General features: G+C 39.0%; 1 protein-coding gene across 1 annotated transcript in view; it reads right to left on the bottom strand.

Moving 5' to 3' along the window:
* Positions 1 to 1,341: 1,341 nt before the first annotated feature.
* bckdhb (branched chain keto acid dehydrogenase E1 subunit beta) overlaps positions 1,342 to 16,495 on the bottom strand; it is a 55,469-nt gene continuing 40,315 nt past the window's right edge. Inside the window, exons 9-11 of the mRNA XM_069537468.1 lie at positions 14,387 to 14,473; positions 3,546 to 3,697; positions 1,342 to 1,807 (exon numbers count right to left, since the gene is read on the bottom strand). Of these exons, the coding sequence (XP_069393569.1) occupies positions 3,557 to 3,697; positions 14,387 to 14,473 (228 nt within the window). The 3' untranslated portion in view covers positions 1,342 to 1,807; positions 3,546 to 3,556. The remainder of the gene's footprint in view (positions 1,808 to 3,545; positions 3,698 to 14,386; positions 14,474 to 16,495) is intronic.

Below are 16,495 nucleotides of genomic sequence, written 5' to 3'. Positions count from 1 at the left end.
TTTCTGATTTCCTGCTGTAGCTTTACAACAAAACTTGGATACAGTTGTCATTTGATGTGATGTTAGCTCCACTAAACTGTTATTAAACCTGCACTAACCAATATTATTATATCAACTATGAACACTTAATATGAATGGGGTCTCTCATAGTGAGAAGGCAGACTCTGACTGTTCCCCTCAGCTCAGAACATTTAAGCATCTTTCATTGTTTCAGCTTTACAGCCTGCAGCTTTATTCGGACTGTGGTTCTATTAGACAGCATCAACCCTATTTCCAGTTACTGCAGGCAGAGTCACAATGTGCTGATCAACCTATTGTACACGACCTATCCAGCACTAAAAGGACAGACAGGAAATCGACAAGCTGGTTTCTCTGTATATTGCAGCATTTAGCCACTCAACACTTTTCCCCCTCTCAGGCAATTGGAGAGACAGATTTCTGTTCTGAAGATGTATGCGAATTGGTGCATATTTAATTTGTAATGATATGGTTTATAATGTCTGGTACAGCTCGAGATTGATGTACATGATCATATGCCACTCTGAGGTCTCTGTGCTCTGCCCCCCTAAAGTCTGCAACTCTTAGTATATAATCATTGCATCTCATTAAGGCTCTCTTCTAGAGGTCAACAGGCTTTGAACAGTTACTTTTTTTTTCTTATTTTCACAACACACTTGCATTCCCTGCATACTCTAACTGTATGAGCTGCAGAGCCGTGTTGGAAAGTGCCAGCATCTCTTAATGGAGGCATGGGCAGAACTCCAATTTCTGATGGTGCAAGTAGTAGTTTACCTAAGATTCAAGATTTCTCAGAGACACATGGAGCACAAAGACAGAGGGTTCCAACAATGGCCCTGGTTGATTCCATGCCTCATTAAAAGTGTTCATGGTAAAAGATAGACAGGTATAACAGGGAAAAAAATGATAAAATGTAAAGGTGAGGGCAGGACAAAAGTTCAAACATTGGCCATGATGTAAAATCCCTTGGCTTTTCTACATTTTTACATCTTAAAATCAAAATGACTGTAACTTAAACGTTGGGTTGGTTTTCCCCTCAGGACATAGAGCAAGCAGCTGGCTAAACAATGACCACGTAATACAATGCGTGTGTTCAACAAGTTGTAAAATATGCTCTGGCACTGTAAAATCCTCATTTTCATCAACATCCACATTTAACAAATTTAGACTTTGCCAGTTCAGTATATAAAGTAGCCTGTTTATCTAAATCATATGAGCAGAAGTGTTAGACACACGTGTCTGAAGTGTTGAACTGCTTTTTGCTGCCAAAACGTCACAGTAAAATCCAAACACATTCAAAGTAATGCAAATCACCAGACCAAATGTTTTCAACAATTCTGATCTCATTTTATTTTCCTTAAAAACCACAGGTCCATGGGTATTAGTACAATGAGGCTCAGTTGAAGTCAAACTAAATAAAGATTAGAGCACATTCAATCAAAATTAACAGCACAGAAAGGCAGACACAGTAACACATACCACCAAACAAGAGTTTCCCACAGCATTTAACTTTTACTTGAGAGGACATTAAAATATGTTGAAGCCAACGTGGAGTTTAATCATATAGACTAGACAAGTCATTTTTCGTAGCAACTGAATGAGTTTCCATACTCTAGAGGTACTGTAACAGTCTGTCAGCAGGACACAGAAGGACATGGAGCCCATCTGGATACTGCTTCCTGATTTGATGGTCAACAAAGTGTCTTTTCCTGGCTGCTCCCCACTGATTGGATGAATGAAGAGGAAAAGTGGGAGAGAGCATGGAGTTCAGGGCTACCAGACGTCGGCTCTGGAAAAGGAGAGAGGTTCCTTAAGTTAAAGCAAAAAACTTGGCAATCCACAGTGGAAGGCAGGTGATGAGGAACAGTAGAGCTGGATAGAGATACTGAGCAGTGAGGATGAGGTGACGTGTTGGATTCACTTGAGCATTTTATTAAAGGCTCCTCCCTGATTCATCAAGGTAACATTTTAGTGGCTGTAACTGACGATAAAAAAAGGATCAAGAGGGGATTATGAAACAGTCTTGCTTCATGACTGTTTGAGAGTCTCAAAGGATAATTCAGCACCACTGCAACAAATTAAAAACAATAGTTTTACCATCGATGACATAGCAGCATTAGGTTACACAACACAATTGGCCATACCCATTACATGTAGTTAACACTTGGCACTAAAATCAGTCTTGGGTGGGCTAAATACAAATGGTCAGCTTTGAATACAGATGTGAGTACACCCAAAACAGATGCTTCGGAATTGTCAGAACAATCGAGCGTCACAACGAGGGGCTTTATTGTCAAGGAAGCATGTCTACAAAGGGTAAACACACTTGATCACATTAAAAAGCTTGTACTGTTGAGTGACATATCAGCATTTCGCTATCGGGTTTCCAATGCCTGGTGCTGTCTATTGCTAATGTACAAAACAAGAAACAGTCAATTTGCATTGTTAGGACTACTCAACAGTCCTGTTGTGCATGTGGTTTCAGTGTGTCCAACATCTTTACCGAAAAATCAAGAATGTTTGGTAAACGGACCAAATAAGACAATCCACAAACTCATCAGCATGTTGATGATGAAGATAATAGAAGGAGTGGAAACCTCTTACAGTGATCATGTTTGTGAGGCGTCACTCATCTTCATATTTTCTAAATCTATCACTATGATCTAACAATATTATATGAGGCAGATAATATTAGGTCCTTCTCTCCACCTACGATTTGTAAAGCAATGTCCCTTTTCTAAACCACCAATCAGAACCTTAGCATTAGTTTGATGGATACTATTTGAATATGTGTACACAGGATTTAAAGGGGCCCTGCATGGATTTCTTACTCTTACATTAAAAAAAAAACAATTTGCTGGTCTTGTTAGCACCATCAAGAAGTTGAGATCTGAAGTCTATTCAATTGACTTTTGAAGAAAATATTTAGCAATGAGAGGTGTGGAGTTTGAAGGTTTTGAAGGAGGATTGTGGGAAATTAGGGCTCCAGCGTTTTGGGAACATTTACGACTACAAGTTGAGAAACTGATTATGATCTTTTTTTTTTTAAACCTCTCTCTCTAGTCCACTAAATGCATGTAGTATTTAAATTGTCTTTTCCTCAAATTGATTGACTTATCCATCATAAATCATTAATGGTACTTTTCTTGCTGTTGGCAACATGTTATATGACCCTCAAAGAAATCATAATTCAAAATCTCTCTTGTTTACTAGAGTTTGATTTCATTTACTCATGAAACTTTGTCTTAAAAGGGCAATTGAATGTGTATTTGCCTGTGATGTATATCAGAATGAACTACATGTCTAGTGGTTGGGTGGGAGAAAAGTTTTCTCTCTAATGACAATTCTTGGTTACTGATGGATCGTATTTAAGTCACGTTTTCGATCTTTATGACTACATTACTGGAATAAATAATGCAGATTATAGGCCTGTTAGTGAAAGGCTTTCATAAACACTAAAGTGTATGAAAATTACAATATGTCCCTTCAGATATTAGCTTCAAAAGTAAGCTGTCAGATCTTTGTACCTGACAGGGGTTCAAAAGTTGATCATCCTCTTGATTGCGTCAAAGCACTTCCACTTGTCTGGGATGTAGAAGGGTTCAAAGATGTGGGGGAAGGGCGTGTCATAACCACAAACTCTACTGATGGGAGCCTCCAGGTTAAGGAAGCACTCCTCCTGCAAAGAGAGAAACAAAACACAAAGATGAAAACAAATTCTCTTTTTAATATTTCACCGATGCTGTCAGTGCTCAAACATAACTCATTCAGGCAGGGAAGCCATGCTAACATGTTGAGACTGAGACTCTTCTTGTACATATTTGGCTGACAGCAGGGACTCTATATGGGCTGTAGCATGTAGCCCCAGTAATGTGACTGAGTGATCAGGAAAATACGATCTGTAGTCAGAAAAAACTCAAGGTCCATTTTTTTTTTACATTATTAAAGAGACAAGGAAGACTCTTAGATAAGTTTGGGGAAAGCTTGCATGATGTTTTGTGAAATCAATGTTTCCATTAAGGTTTCCACAGTCAAGAATGACTTTTCACCCTCTGTAGTATATTAGTCTTTTAATAATGAGTGATGTGACAGGGTAAAACCAACCAGGTATTGTTTTGGATATGAAGGAAGGAAAATATTCAGTGATAAGAGAGTGGATTAAAAAAAAGAAATTGTTGATCGTTTCCATGCTGATTTAAATTCATTGAAAATTAAAGGCCTGCACATTCTGTTTTGATAAGCTGATTTTGACGATTCACCACAAACTATTACACACAGACACTTCTTTGGCTCTGCGGTTCATTCTTGAGGGATTATTTCCCAAAACTAACATCAGCGTTCTTCTTGGCCACCCACAACAAACCCTCTTACTCACAGAACCACACACAACTAGTCCACCCTCTCTCAATGCTTGTGCATACCCTCAGTTTGCTAAAACTATTAACAGTTGATGTGATATTTACTGGATAGTTGTTTTAAAAGTGTCCAAAAAGCTTGACAAATTTATTTTTATTTCCATACCTGATTTATAAGGTGCAAGTAAACATGGTTCATCTAGGCTCCTTGAAAATGGCCAGTGCTCAGGCAATTTGGCCTGAGTGCAAAACAAACCATGGCTCGTGTCTCTATATTGGCTTTTGACCTCTTCCCATGGAGACATAGCAGAATGAAGTTGGCCAAAACACTCCAAATGGGACAAACCCCCCGATGAGTTAAATGAAAGCACTTGGACGCATGCACAAAGATTAGCAGAAACAAACCTGAAGTACCCTCTTTCAGATCTGCTGACCTAAAATAACTCAAGCAAACAACAGTTGAACTGCACACTCTGTGCACATTGCCTGTTTGTGCATGTATGTCTGACACAGAACACACTTTTACCTGTTGCTTAACCGCATCAAAAACTCAGCCATCCATGTAATCCCACTTTATGAACCCACTACTTGGTTGCCAAGAAGTAGTATGGCGTTTGGCAGGGCAGGGCTTGAATGTTTCACACTATGTTTTTATATTTCTTATAAAACATCTGGCAGAGTCTAGGGGACTGTCAGACTTGATGAGGAGGCCTTTTGTGCTTTGGTGCTTTTATAGCCTGTAAAAATACAACACAACAAGAGACAAAGAGGGACTGCAGCAGAAGCATGCACCTCTGTATGTCTGAGGAGCTGAAATGGTACAGACAGAGGGTTTCAGCCTGAATGTCAGCTCCTGGATTAATACTCAACTCAAGTGATGGCCAAGTTGGAGGACAAATGCAGAATCATATGAGACTGAACATATAAAGCCTTTAATGTAACAGCTAAACAGGAAAAATATCAAGCATATGAGATTGAAAATTGGGAATAGTTCTATTGTAACAACGGAAAGACATGTAGTAGGTTGGAATGACTGTTGAAGTGATGGCATGATTTATGATGGCATGACAAGTTTCAACACAAATCAAGAAAGAGAGTCAATGAAAGAAGAATCCCCTGACAAATCTAACTCTTGTATCCCTGTGCATCTCAAATTTGCAAATTGTCAAGTATGTGTAAATACCCTTATCTTCATTATTTAGTACACTGGGGCACAACAAAAAATACAGGACATCCCTGTTCAGCTACTTCAGCCGAAACTGTTTGGATAATTTAAATAAAATATCAGGGAGGTGATTTTGGAGTTAAATGGATTAAAGCTGTCATTTCTTTTTTTTTTATTTGAACTCCTTTCAAACAAGAGAAAAATATGAAATTTTGAAACTTGAAGGGATAGTTCAACCAGAAATGAAAATTCACTCATCTAATCACCAATATGCCGATGGAGGGTTGGGTGAAGTGTTTGAATCAATGAAATACTTTAGGAGTTTCATTGGTATACAGTGCTGCAGCAGAATCCAATACAATTGAAGAAATTAGTGACAAAAGCATCAAACATGATAAAACAGAAAAAACACAACATGCCATACTGCTTGTGTGGTGTCATCCAAGTATCTGTAAGCCCTGCCTTTCAAATTTTATATGAAATGAGGTCATTTACACCGTTTGTTTAGCCTAAAAGTCAGCTGATATCTTGCATTGGAAATGCTAACGTTGTGTGCTTAGCCACTTCTGGTGGACTTTTAGGCTTGAAAAAGGGTAGAAATGACCTCTTTTTGTGTCGAATATGAATGTCGGGGCTTGCGGGCACTTGGATGACACCACACACCAGCTAATTTCTTCAACTGTATTGGATTCTGCTGCAACGCTGTTTACCCCTGAGACTGGTGGTAAATAGATAATGTGTGAATTTTCATTTCTGGGTGTACTATCCCTTAAAACAAAAAATGCAAATTCAAAATTTACAATCTCAGTGCAAAGTATAATGTGAGATGTAGTTGCAACAATTCATTTCATTGAATTAAACTCGATTGAACAGCCTTGGAGAAGACTAGTCATCGAGTGTGTAACATCAGTAAGTAAAGTAAAGCCAGGGAATGAGGGATTCTCTCATTTTGGTGCCAATAATAATGAAACCCAAACCCAGGGGAAGTCCCAGGGCTCAGTGCTGCTGTTACCGTTACCTGCCTGGCATCTTGACCGACTGTTCGCTCCAACCACCTAATTAACTGTGATCAGCTTTAATAAACGGCCACTGAATGAAGACTTCTTCGACTCTTTTCATTGATCTGTTTTCTCATTTCCTTCAAAATAACCTCAAACTATTTTATAGAACAGGATCCTGACAACTGCCCCTTTACATTTGCTTATGAACATTTCTGGCAAATGTCCATGGACATTTCTGCTCAGGTTCCAGCAGGCTACAAAGGTACATATTCAATCAAACAGTAATCCTATACGCATCAGCTCACTAAAACAGTCCAGTCTTGTTTTAAAGAATATTTAAACATCATTAACGCATGCCCTAACCGGCCCCTAGCTCAGAAAGGTAACTGTTTTAACTTGGGCAAAGTTCAGTCTCATTCAGTGGAAAGTCAAATTTAAACAGGAGTATACTTGAATAGACCTGGAGCAGATCTGGATGCAGATGTTGTCAGATTTAAATGAACAAAATCTAGCATTTACATACATTTTCTTTCTTTGCACACCTCACTTTAATGCTTCGTTTTTTCCAAGCACTTATTTGACAGCAGATGCAGTAAAGGAGCTTTTGTTAAAGGTATTTATGAAATGGCGCATCTGTGTAGGCACTGAATAGGAATAGAACTTTCCTTACAAGTGATCCCACATGGTATCTTGCTTTCCTTTTCACCCTTAAGTAAATGACGATGTGATTCCTCGTGTCAACTGAGATTAAAACCTCAAGCTCTTCTGTCTGCTGTACTACTGACAACCAGTCAGACAGTACCAGGGAGTTTGCTCTTTTGTCTAGATCCCATCTATAATCTCCTCTAAATACATTTACTGGAAGCAAAAGGAAAGTACAGTGGTCTGACTGCCTGCCTGCCTGCCTGTCACCGCAGCTGGACAGAAGATGGCCACACAACTCATTTCATTCAAATCAATGTTTATCTTTTGGGAAGTGCATCATTATATGTAAAACTTGAATGTCAGAATAAAGATATATGCCATGGCAGTATCAAAAATCTTGCGTCCTGCAGTTGCTCAGAATTCAAAAATACAGAACAGCCGTATAGCTGTATCTGATTGTGGAGTCAAGCGTAACAAAATGACGATGCATTGTCCTTTAAGTTATCCAAAATATTAATTATATTGTTCTGAGTGTCTCGCTTGAACTAATGGCTGCCCTGCCCCACACAATTTCCAGTGGTACTGCTACATTTCGTCTGCTGCGGCCTTATCCATAAGCTTCCAGAAGAAATTCACAAATAATGACGAAATGCAGAGAGTACAGACAGAACGCTTTATCTGTTTAATATATATGAAAATGTTTCACAGAAAAAGTTTAACTATTTTGCTAAATTGCAATGAAATAAATTAGCAGTGCGGCTAGCATTAATGAAACAAAATAAACGTATCAATGGATTACGTTCACACATTGTTTCCTTTGAGTCAAGTTATGTGGACGGCAGACTGAACCAATAGCAATAAAGACTACGATGCAGTGGAATAATCCCTGAATATATTACTGAAAAATGCTGACTATGAGTACTATCAAATTAAGGGTTTGATTTCAGGAAAAACCTTAATGTAACTTGAAGACAAATAAAGTTGTTCCTTCATTTCTCATGCAGTGAATCATTTTACATGGTTTGTGATGAGCTTTCATGATGCCGCTAGTGAATAAGTTAAACCGACATTAAAATTAACAGATAGCGTGTCATTGACTTCTATCGGTGATTTTAGTTCAGAAAGGGAGAGATGACACCCTGCAGTTATATGAAGGGAAGAAATGGCTAATGAGAGAGTTGGGCTTTAGGCTATTAGACAACTGGTAGGATCAAGCAACAGCAGCCTTTTAAAGAAGCCTTCCTGCTTAAACACTGTCCTTTGAAGGTAATTTACTGTATCCCCAAAATGGAGAAAAACACAGGGTGTGTGTGTGTGTGTGTGTGTGTGTGTGTGTGTGTGTTTGGGACTACCCTGATTTTCATTCAGTAAAGCCTGACAAGCAACCAGTGGTCTAAATCTGATTCAGAGGGCATTTGTGGCAGAAAAGGTGTAATCCTTCATCCTCAGCTAACACCAGCTGGACCTGAGCGGAGTCTGTGGTCTTTGTATCATGTCCCACAACAGTAACACAACTCGCAGGAAAGGCTGGGCAAGATATTTGATTCTGTTGGTTAAGATTACACACAAATAATTGAAAGCACTGGTAGTGGAAGTAGAGGAAGACCATCTAAGGGCCCCACAGGCAATTCTGAGGTCCCATGAGGGACAGTGGTATATGACTCAATACAGTATAATTGTGTACATAATATACTGTATTCAGGACCACTTATGCTACCATCTATAATACTCCTGGCAGACAATAGTCCTTATCATACAGTGTTGAAAATTATACATTTCATTACTTCCATCACAACCAGCAGACAAATATTTGATTTCTCTGAAACTAAATTGATCAGCCTTGGCTTGAATTTATTTGGAATCGATTGCAGTGAACTCTGTTGTTGCTTGTAAAGTTCAGTGAAGGAGACAGTGAATCACCACTTCTCTCTGTGCATCCTGGAGGTCCGTGAAAGCATTGTCTTTAGCCACATCTCATTTTGCCCTACTCTGTCCTATTCAGTCATGAGCCAAACACTTGGGGAAGGGCCAGCCAATGACACATCACTAAATCATGAAGGCCACAGCTAAAGTTGGATGAAGGAATCTTGCTAAGCCCTACCAAACTCCCCTCTGCTCTCAATACAAAAGAGAAAATAAAGTCTATGAATGGAAAGGCCCGAGGTGGAGAGGTAGTCCACTCTCTCCAGAAATAATAGACTAGGATTTTCACAACACTCCCAGACAAGAGTCTAGACTAAACACCCTTTACTGAGAACCAGTTTATCTTTTTGTCCCTTGATTGCCTACAAGGCCACACTAGTAAACAAGGTGTGGTACAAGTTAAGACCTTAAACACCCAAACTGGAGGTTGATCTGCACTGGTCTCACTCCAATATCCTGAAAGCCAGGATGTTATTCTACTGGCTGAGGACACGGGACTCAATCTTTCTGCTAAAAGCTGTATTTGTATTTTTAGCAGTTTATCATTTTATTATCTTATTATCAAGGCCAAGTAGGACTGTACAATAAATTTAATTAAAATAGCCGTTTCCTAAAGCCTCATTCTTTCTCATAATGAAAACATCTCGTCCGTATTTTAGTCAGAACATTAATAACATCAAACCAAGCACTTGTGATTTCCCCTCAAGCTACATAAACAAATGAGAATATGGGAATTGGGCGAAAATCTTCACACAAGTTTTCTGGGAATACATTTGTAGTTATGCATTTGGTTACACACAGAGTTACACAAAGCAGTTCAGCAACAAATGAAAAAATGAGGGCTCAAGAGAGAAGTCCAAATCCAGCTTATGATCCTGCCTCCAATCCTCTTTCTTCATTTGTCTTACACTCAAACAACTGCCAGACTTAATAATAATATAGGTATCGTCTCCAGATTTGAGATGACTGCAATGATCTAATGATAAGTTGCAGGGTCACATGGTAGAAGAATTGAAGAACTTGCGAAAATCTACTTCTCTTCCCCTATCAAAGAAAAACCTACATGTTTTTCCTTAGAACACATTGTAATATTAAGACTCAGTTGTAAATGTTTTATATTTATTGTACTGACTTAATTCTGAAGTAGGCTTTCATCAGTTGGTTTGGTAACCTAAAAAAAAATTACGAAGATAGATTTGAATCTAAACATCTGTGCCATCTGTATCAGGTGTGAGCAATACACAAAGCACAGCTCATCCTGTAGGACTCCAGGCAAATCCTTTTACAACCCAAATTTACTTTGCTTCCCTCTGGTCAGAAGTTTGGCTCTGTAGAGGTAACACCAATAAAATATTTGGTATTTTTTTACGTAAACTATTGGCTTTTTAAAGGGAACCCATTATACTTTTCCTTATTTTCTGTTATATATAATATTACAATGTCAGATGTTTATAATAAATATGGCCAAAGTCTCAGATAATGAGGTAAGCATGTGTAAAATTAATCCCTGACGGCAAGGTTCCAGTGGGTTTCTGCTACTTTCATGATGAGCTCGTCACAGATTTCTTTTTACATCATCCACTCCAAGTAAAGGTCCAAGCACAGACCATGGTCTTCTTGGAAAGAAAAACAACTGGGTGTGCTTTCCTTTTGCAAGGTTCCAGATGTTCAGCCAATGAGAAGAAAGTAGGTTTTTAAGGGGGCTTGAGCTATAATTGCCCACTTCAGTCAGAGACTGAAATGAGGAGCTGCATAACAGACAGGGTAAATAAGGACTTGTAAACAAACTGAATTGTGAATCATGCACAGCTACTCTAGTGGAACACTAAATAAGAGATCACTTTAAGGCAAACAAAAAACAAAAACAAATAAAAACTATGTGGCCTGTTGCTGGCTAGGATTGTGACATGGTGTTATTTGGCTTTGGACCACTTTACACACTCTATCCTTTGTAATGGTTGTATTTTAACAGTGACGCTGGTATTGATCTATGTACTTGTGTTTATGTAGGTATGTATGTATGTTGAATTTTATGAATGCAAGAAGGGGGTGGGGTTTTTGTTAGACGAGTCCTTCTGAAAAAGCATACTGGCCACTTGATGTGTGTAAGAGAGATGGAAGAGCAACATTCTACAAGAAAAAACCTACAAAGAAACAAATTCTTTAAAACAATGTACAAACATCACACCTTAAAATGTCTAATGTTCCCTGTATCTTGCTGCTCAGTTATGGAGATTTGCTGCTTTGCCTTTTCTTATGAGATGACAAATAATCAATGATAAATCAAGAATAATCAATATTGAAAATATTTGCGCAGTTTCTGCTGAATGATACATATATTATTCAATACAGTAATGTTTAAAAATGGCTCCATAAAGAATTGTGACAGAACATCCAGATTATTTTCCTGGGTGAGATTATTTTTTGTACATTTTTAAAAATAATATATTTTTAATAGAGAAATATGTAACTAAGCCTTTTGCAAATACTGGTTATTGTAGTTATTGTGCATTTAATTCACTTAGGTCGTGACCTCATTCTGAATTAAAACAATGTTCCAGAAAACAGTCTTGAGTATCAACCACTCATCCACTGCAGCAGTAAAAAAATATACTTTTAGGTTTTGTTTTAGCTCGCTCTTTTGCAGGCTATGGTGGCTTCTGTCAGCTTGAATTCACAGTGGTTACAATGGATTCCAATGGTGACCCAGATTCATGGTGAGAAAAAACAATCAAAACAACCACAAAACCCTTTAAAATCACAGCAGCATAATCCACTTCTCTGCTGTCTATTTACATGCATTGCATTTTTGTTGTTTGGGGCAAAACATATCTGTGCACAAAACTCACATTTACGTCCTCATTTGCAGTTTTCTAAGTGCTGATAGGACTTAACACATCACCTCAGCAGAGGAAGAGCTAATTTTACAACTTGACGACTATGGCTTGTAAAAACACACTCAATCCTTTTCAACAAACAGCTACTGATGTGAACCAGACCTCATAAAAAGATCTCAAAGGACCTATGATATAGAGTTGTTAATTTGAGTAAAACTGGATAATCATCCAAAAACGTTCACAGTCAAACTCTACAAAGGACATGATTACCTCTACCAACAAAGTGATGTTTTCACCCTGTACATTTGTTTGTTTGGTTGTATTGTTTGTCTGTAAAAAAAGATTACACAAAAGCTAGTGGACAGATTAACATAAAACTTGGTGGGAGGATGCAATATGTGTCAGTGTCTTCGGTTTTTCAGACTGTCCAGAGAATAATCCTTAGATCTTGCTGAAAAAACTTGTATTTTGTGGACTGATATCTAAAAGTATGTAAAATTTGGTGCAGCTTTATTGCATTCAAAGGGACTATTTGGCCTTGGTACAAGCATGTGCTCTACCAAGTTTATTGCTGTGGCTTCTATCCCTAGAAATAGCCATCCAAAGATCACTGAGGTATGACACCAGAGTAACAGCTTAGAAATCATTGGAGCTAGTATCCATCTCTGTTCATGAGTCCAACACATGCAAATCATGGCACGTGGTGTTGACTGTAAGAGAATATTAACAAGGAAGGCCTGTGGGTCATGTTGTATCCTTTTAAAACACGATCAGCAACCATTCCAAAGGTTTCTTTCCAAAAAGTGTATCCAAGTTACTTGAGGCCATGTGAAAACAGCAGATCAAAGCAATCAGTGAACACACCAACAACTTACATCACCCATACACAATGTGAAAACATTGAATTGAGCGGGATGAATCACTGGCCCATTTCAGTCCTCACTGGCAGGGGGAGAGAGCAACATCTGACTGACAGTAAGTGGGGAGAGGACTGCTGTCTGATTTTACTGCTTCTAGTCTGATTTCATGCACATTAACGTAGAAACAGCAACAGGTAACACATACAGTGCATGCAATTAGTCCCATGACTTTTGAGGAGGGGCAGATAAAGGGGAGCGTTGTCATTGTTGAGACAAGTTGCTTATTGAGCCGAATGGAATTCACTGCTGAGGGTCTCACATGGAGAAAACCCCCCACACTGAAAATTATTATCTCACCATGCAAAAATAGATGTAATTAGGATGATGGGGGGAGCAGGACTTTTCATTTAGTCATGCATCACACACTTAGCTCAGAATTTGTCATCTGCTCTCTCTGGCACATCTCAGTTACAGTGTCCAGGCCTCTGCTGTTGCCGGCAACAAGCAATATTTCTTAAACCTTATATGCGTAGTTAGACTTTCTGTCTAAACACTCTTGAGTTGGATAAACTAAACCCCCTCAGTACAGCTTTATAGATAGACACTAAGTGTGTTGATACATTCTTAGCCTACACAATGTTAAAACATGCACTAACGCAAATCAATAAACTAATATGAATGGGGTTAGTCGATGCTTTTAGAGTTCATCTTGCATTTATTTGGAATAATCATGGTATAAATTTAAATAATGCTGTCACGGATGTAAGCAGGGATATTGCACTTCCATGTGTTAAGTGAGTTCAGTGTGCTCAGCTACACCTTCCGCCTTGCTTTTTTTTTTTAGCATATTTGTTTTCATAACGGCCAGTTTGGATCATGAAAGGACATGGGGAATTAGCAACTTCTGTTTGCATAATTGTGAATGCACAGATCAAGACACTAACAAAACTGATGATTATAATAAAAGATCTCAATCTTTTCTCTAATTAAGTGAAACCAAGGCCTTGGAAAATCATACCAAATCTAACAGAGTTTGTATTATGTCTCTCTGTGTTTAGATTTGGTGGAGAAGAGGAGGAGTGTAATTTTTGGGATTAATTACATCAGTCTGTAGCATAATTGGAATTGTCAGTGTTTTTAGTGTCACAATACCTCCTAAAACCTACCCGACTTGATTAATATTTCATTTATACAAAGCATAAAAACATTTTTGGGAACTGCTGAGTTGTTCACAAGGTACAAAAGGGGAATAGTGGATTCAAATATTGTCTTTTCTGGGCATCACATCCTACCTCAAACATGTAAGCCCCAATGTCCTACCTTGTCAAATATTACTGCAGCTGACAACAAATTGGCACATAGGAGTGCTTCTTATGGGGGAGCATAAAGCATCTGCTGCTTTAGGGGCATTTAGTGAAAGGCTATTATAGCTTTATTAGAAAGTGGGGCTTTTATTGAAAAGAACACTGCTACCTATTAAGACTTGTAGCTTTGAAGACCACCTCCTGCCTCTGAGAGCTGCAAGGCTCAATAAAATCTCGTCAAATACAGTGTGTTCTTACGCACACATAGGCACACTCACCTGCACTGTAGAGCTGATTTCAGCTGCAAAGCCTCCGGTTACTGGAGCCTCGTGGCTGATGAGCAAACGACCAGTTTTCACCACCGACTGAAAAACAAAACAAAAAATTGAAGTTTATTTTATAGTGTCACACTCACAGAAGAGAGACTGAAAATCAATGTGGGATTATTTGCAAATTGCATGTTTGTGCATATTGTAGATGCATTTGTGTTCGTTGTAGAGCACTGTAGACATAAGACCTTAAATAATGGAACTGTAGTATGCAACTGTAGTATGTGGCAAAGAGCTGGGTGTTAACAGAGTGGTTCAAATATTGCCTCCTTTGGTATGGCATATCTGCTACTTCTCTAAGTGTGTGTGTGTGTGTGTGTGTGTGTGTGTGTGTGTGTGTGTGTGTGTGTGTGTGTGCGTGCGTGCGTGCGTGCGTGCGTGCGTGCGTGCGTGCGTGCGTGCGTGCGTGCGTGCGAAATGCATATGACGAAATGGTATGAGCTGCAGGGCTGATTTAAGCTGGCACGCAAGGCCAACCGTAAAAGACATAGATATTAGAGGTTTCTACCTCTTGGGCATTTGGGTATTCCCGGACCTTACATTATTGCAGAAGGATGCGTCCCTTCCGCCCTTTAACTACCACTGAATAAAACTAATAGAAAAACTATCATCTCATCCACTTGCCACTGGTCCAGACCAAAACTACATCTGTTCTCTGCTGCATTAGCAAACTTTTTCTTTCCTCTACCACTTGTTTTATTTCTATCTATTCTGAAACTCCATCATTATGAATAGCAATGCACATGTTGTTCTCTCCAATATTCTGTGAATTTAAACTATTTACTCTGATTTGAGACAGATTTACAGTAAATGAGTGAAATCCTCAGTGAAATAGTGATGCTACACAATACGTTCTTCATTTAAACATCACATGCCTCTCTCTTCACTCAAAGCCACAAACCAAACAGTCATCCTAACAAGATAAATGAACATCACATGTCCATATGGCACTGTAAATTAGGCCTGACCTTTTTTCCCTCCGACAGGACCACATAGTATCAAACACTGGGGATTTCTGGGCCTTCATTCTGATGCTTAACAGGCAAATATTTGCATTGCTGAGGTCCTGGTTTTGGCTGTGAAGCACTAAATAACTGTGGCAAACTGTACCACTCTCACTCGCTGGTACTGAGGGCTAAATGAGGCTACATCTACACAAATACGTTTTCATTGCGACATGTCATTTTAAAATGAAAATGTTCTGGATACGCCATGACTGACTAGACCCAATCAAGAAACAAATGTGGGTGTCTGCATTATCCTCTCTAAAAATCATTGTTTCTGCCCATCCAGACTAAAACATTAAGTCCTGAGAAAATGGTCTGTGTTTATATAATCTTTTTCTTGTCCTCCTGACCACTCAAAGAGCTTTCCATCAGGTTTTGCCATTGACCCATACATTCATAGAGTGGATTCATGTGCACCACCACAATCAAACACACTTACTGACAGCACAGCCATGCAGGGCAATTTGGGGTTCAATGCCTTGCCCAAGGACACTTTGGTATGCAGAATGGGGGATACTAGGATCGAACCACTGACCTTCTGGTTAGTGGATGACCCACACCACCTCCTAGAAACATAGACATAGACCAGAAAACCGTACTTTGAAAGTTTTGTTGCAGACTGGTACCCACAACACTCAAACACCTTCCTCTTTTTATCACCTACACAAGAATCAAACAAATAGTGCAGATGGCTTCTACGAATGACAGCCACAGTAGTGCTCAAAACAAACACCAGACTCAACTGTTGCAACAAGCTTTTGCCTGCATATTTAGCAGTCTTTGACCAGTTGAGGTGACTGAGTTCAGTGCAAAATTCACTGGTTATATGACACCCTCTTCAGGAATGTGGAAGTTAATGACAACATTGGAAGACAGTAACAACAGTTGGGAATCTACACAATGAAGAGGAATCAAGTGAGAGGTTGAGATTAGGGCAATGTCTTGGTATGACATGTTGCTGTTAGGTTCGTCTTAGTGCAATGACTCATAGAGGTCCTGTGAATAAACAAAGTTGCTGAGCAATCTTCTACCCCGCCCTGATGCTGAACCC

The sequence above is a fragment of the Paralichthys olivaceus genome, chromosome 13 (genome assembly GCF_024713975.1).
Source record: "Paralichthys olivaceus isolate ysfri-2021 chromosome 13, ASM2471397v2, whole genome shotgun sequence".
NCBI lineage: Eukaryota > Metazoa > Chordata > Actinopteri > Pleuronectiformes > Paralichthyidae > Paralichthys > Paralichthys olivaceus.
The sequence above is the reverse complement of the archived record's forward strand: the minus strand, read 5'-3'. Positions and strand labels throughout refer to the sequence as shown.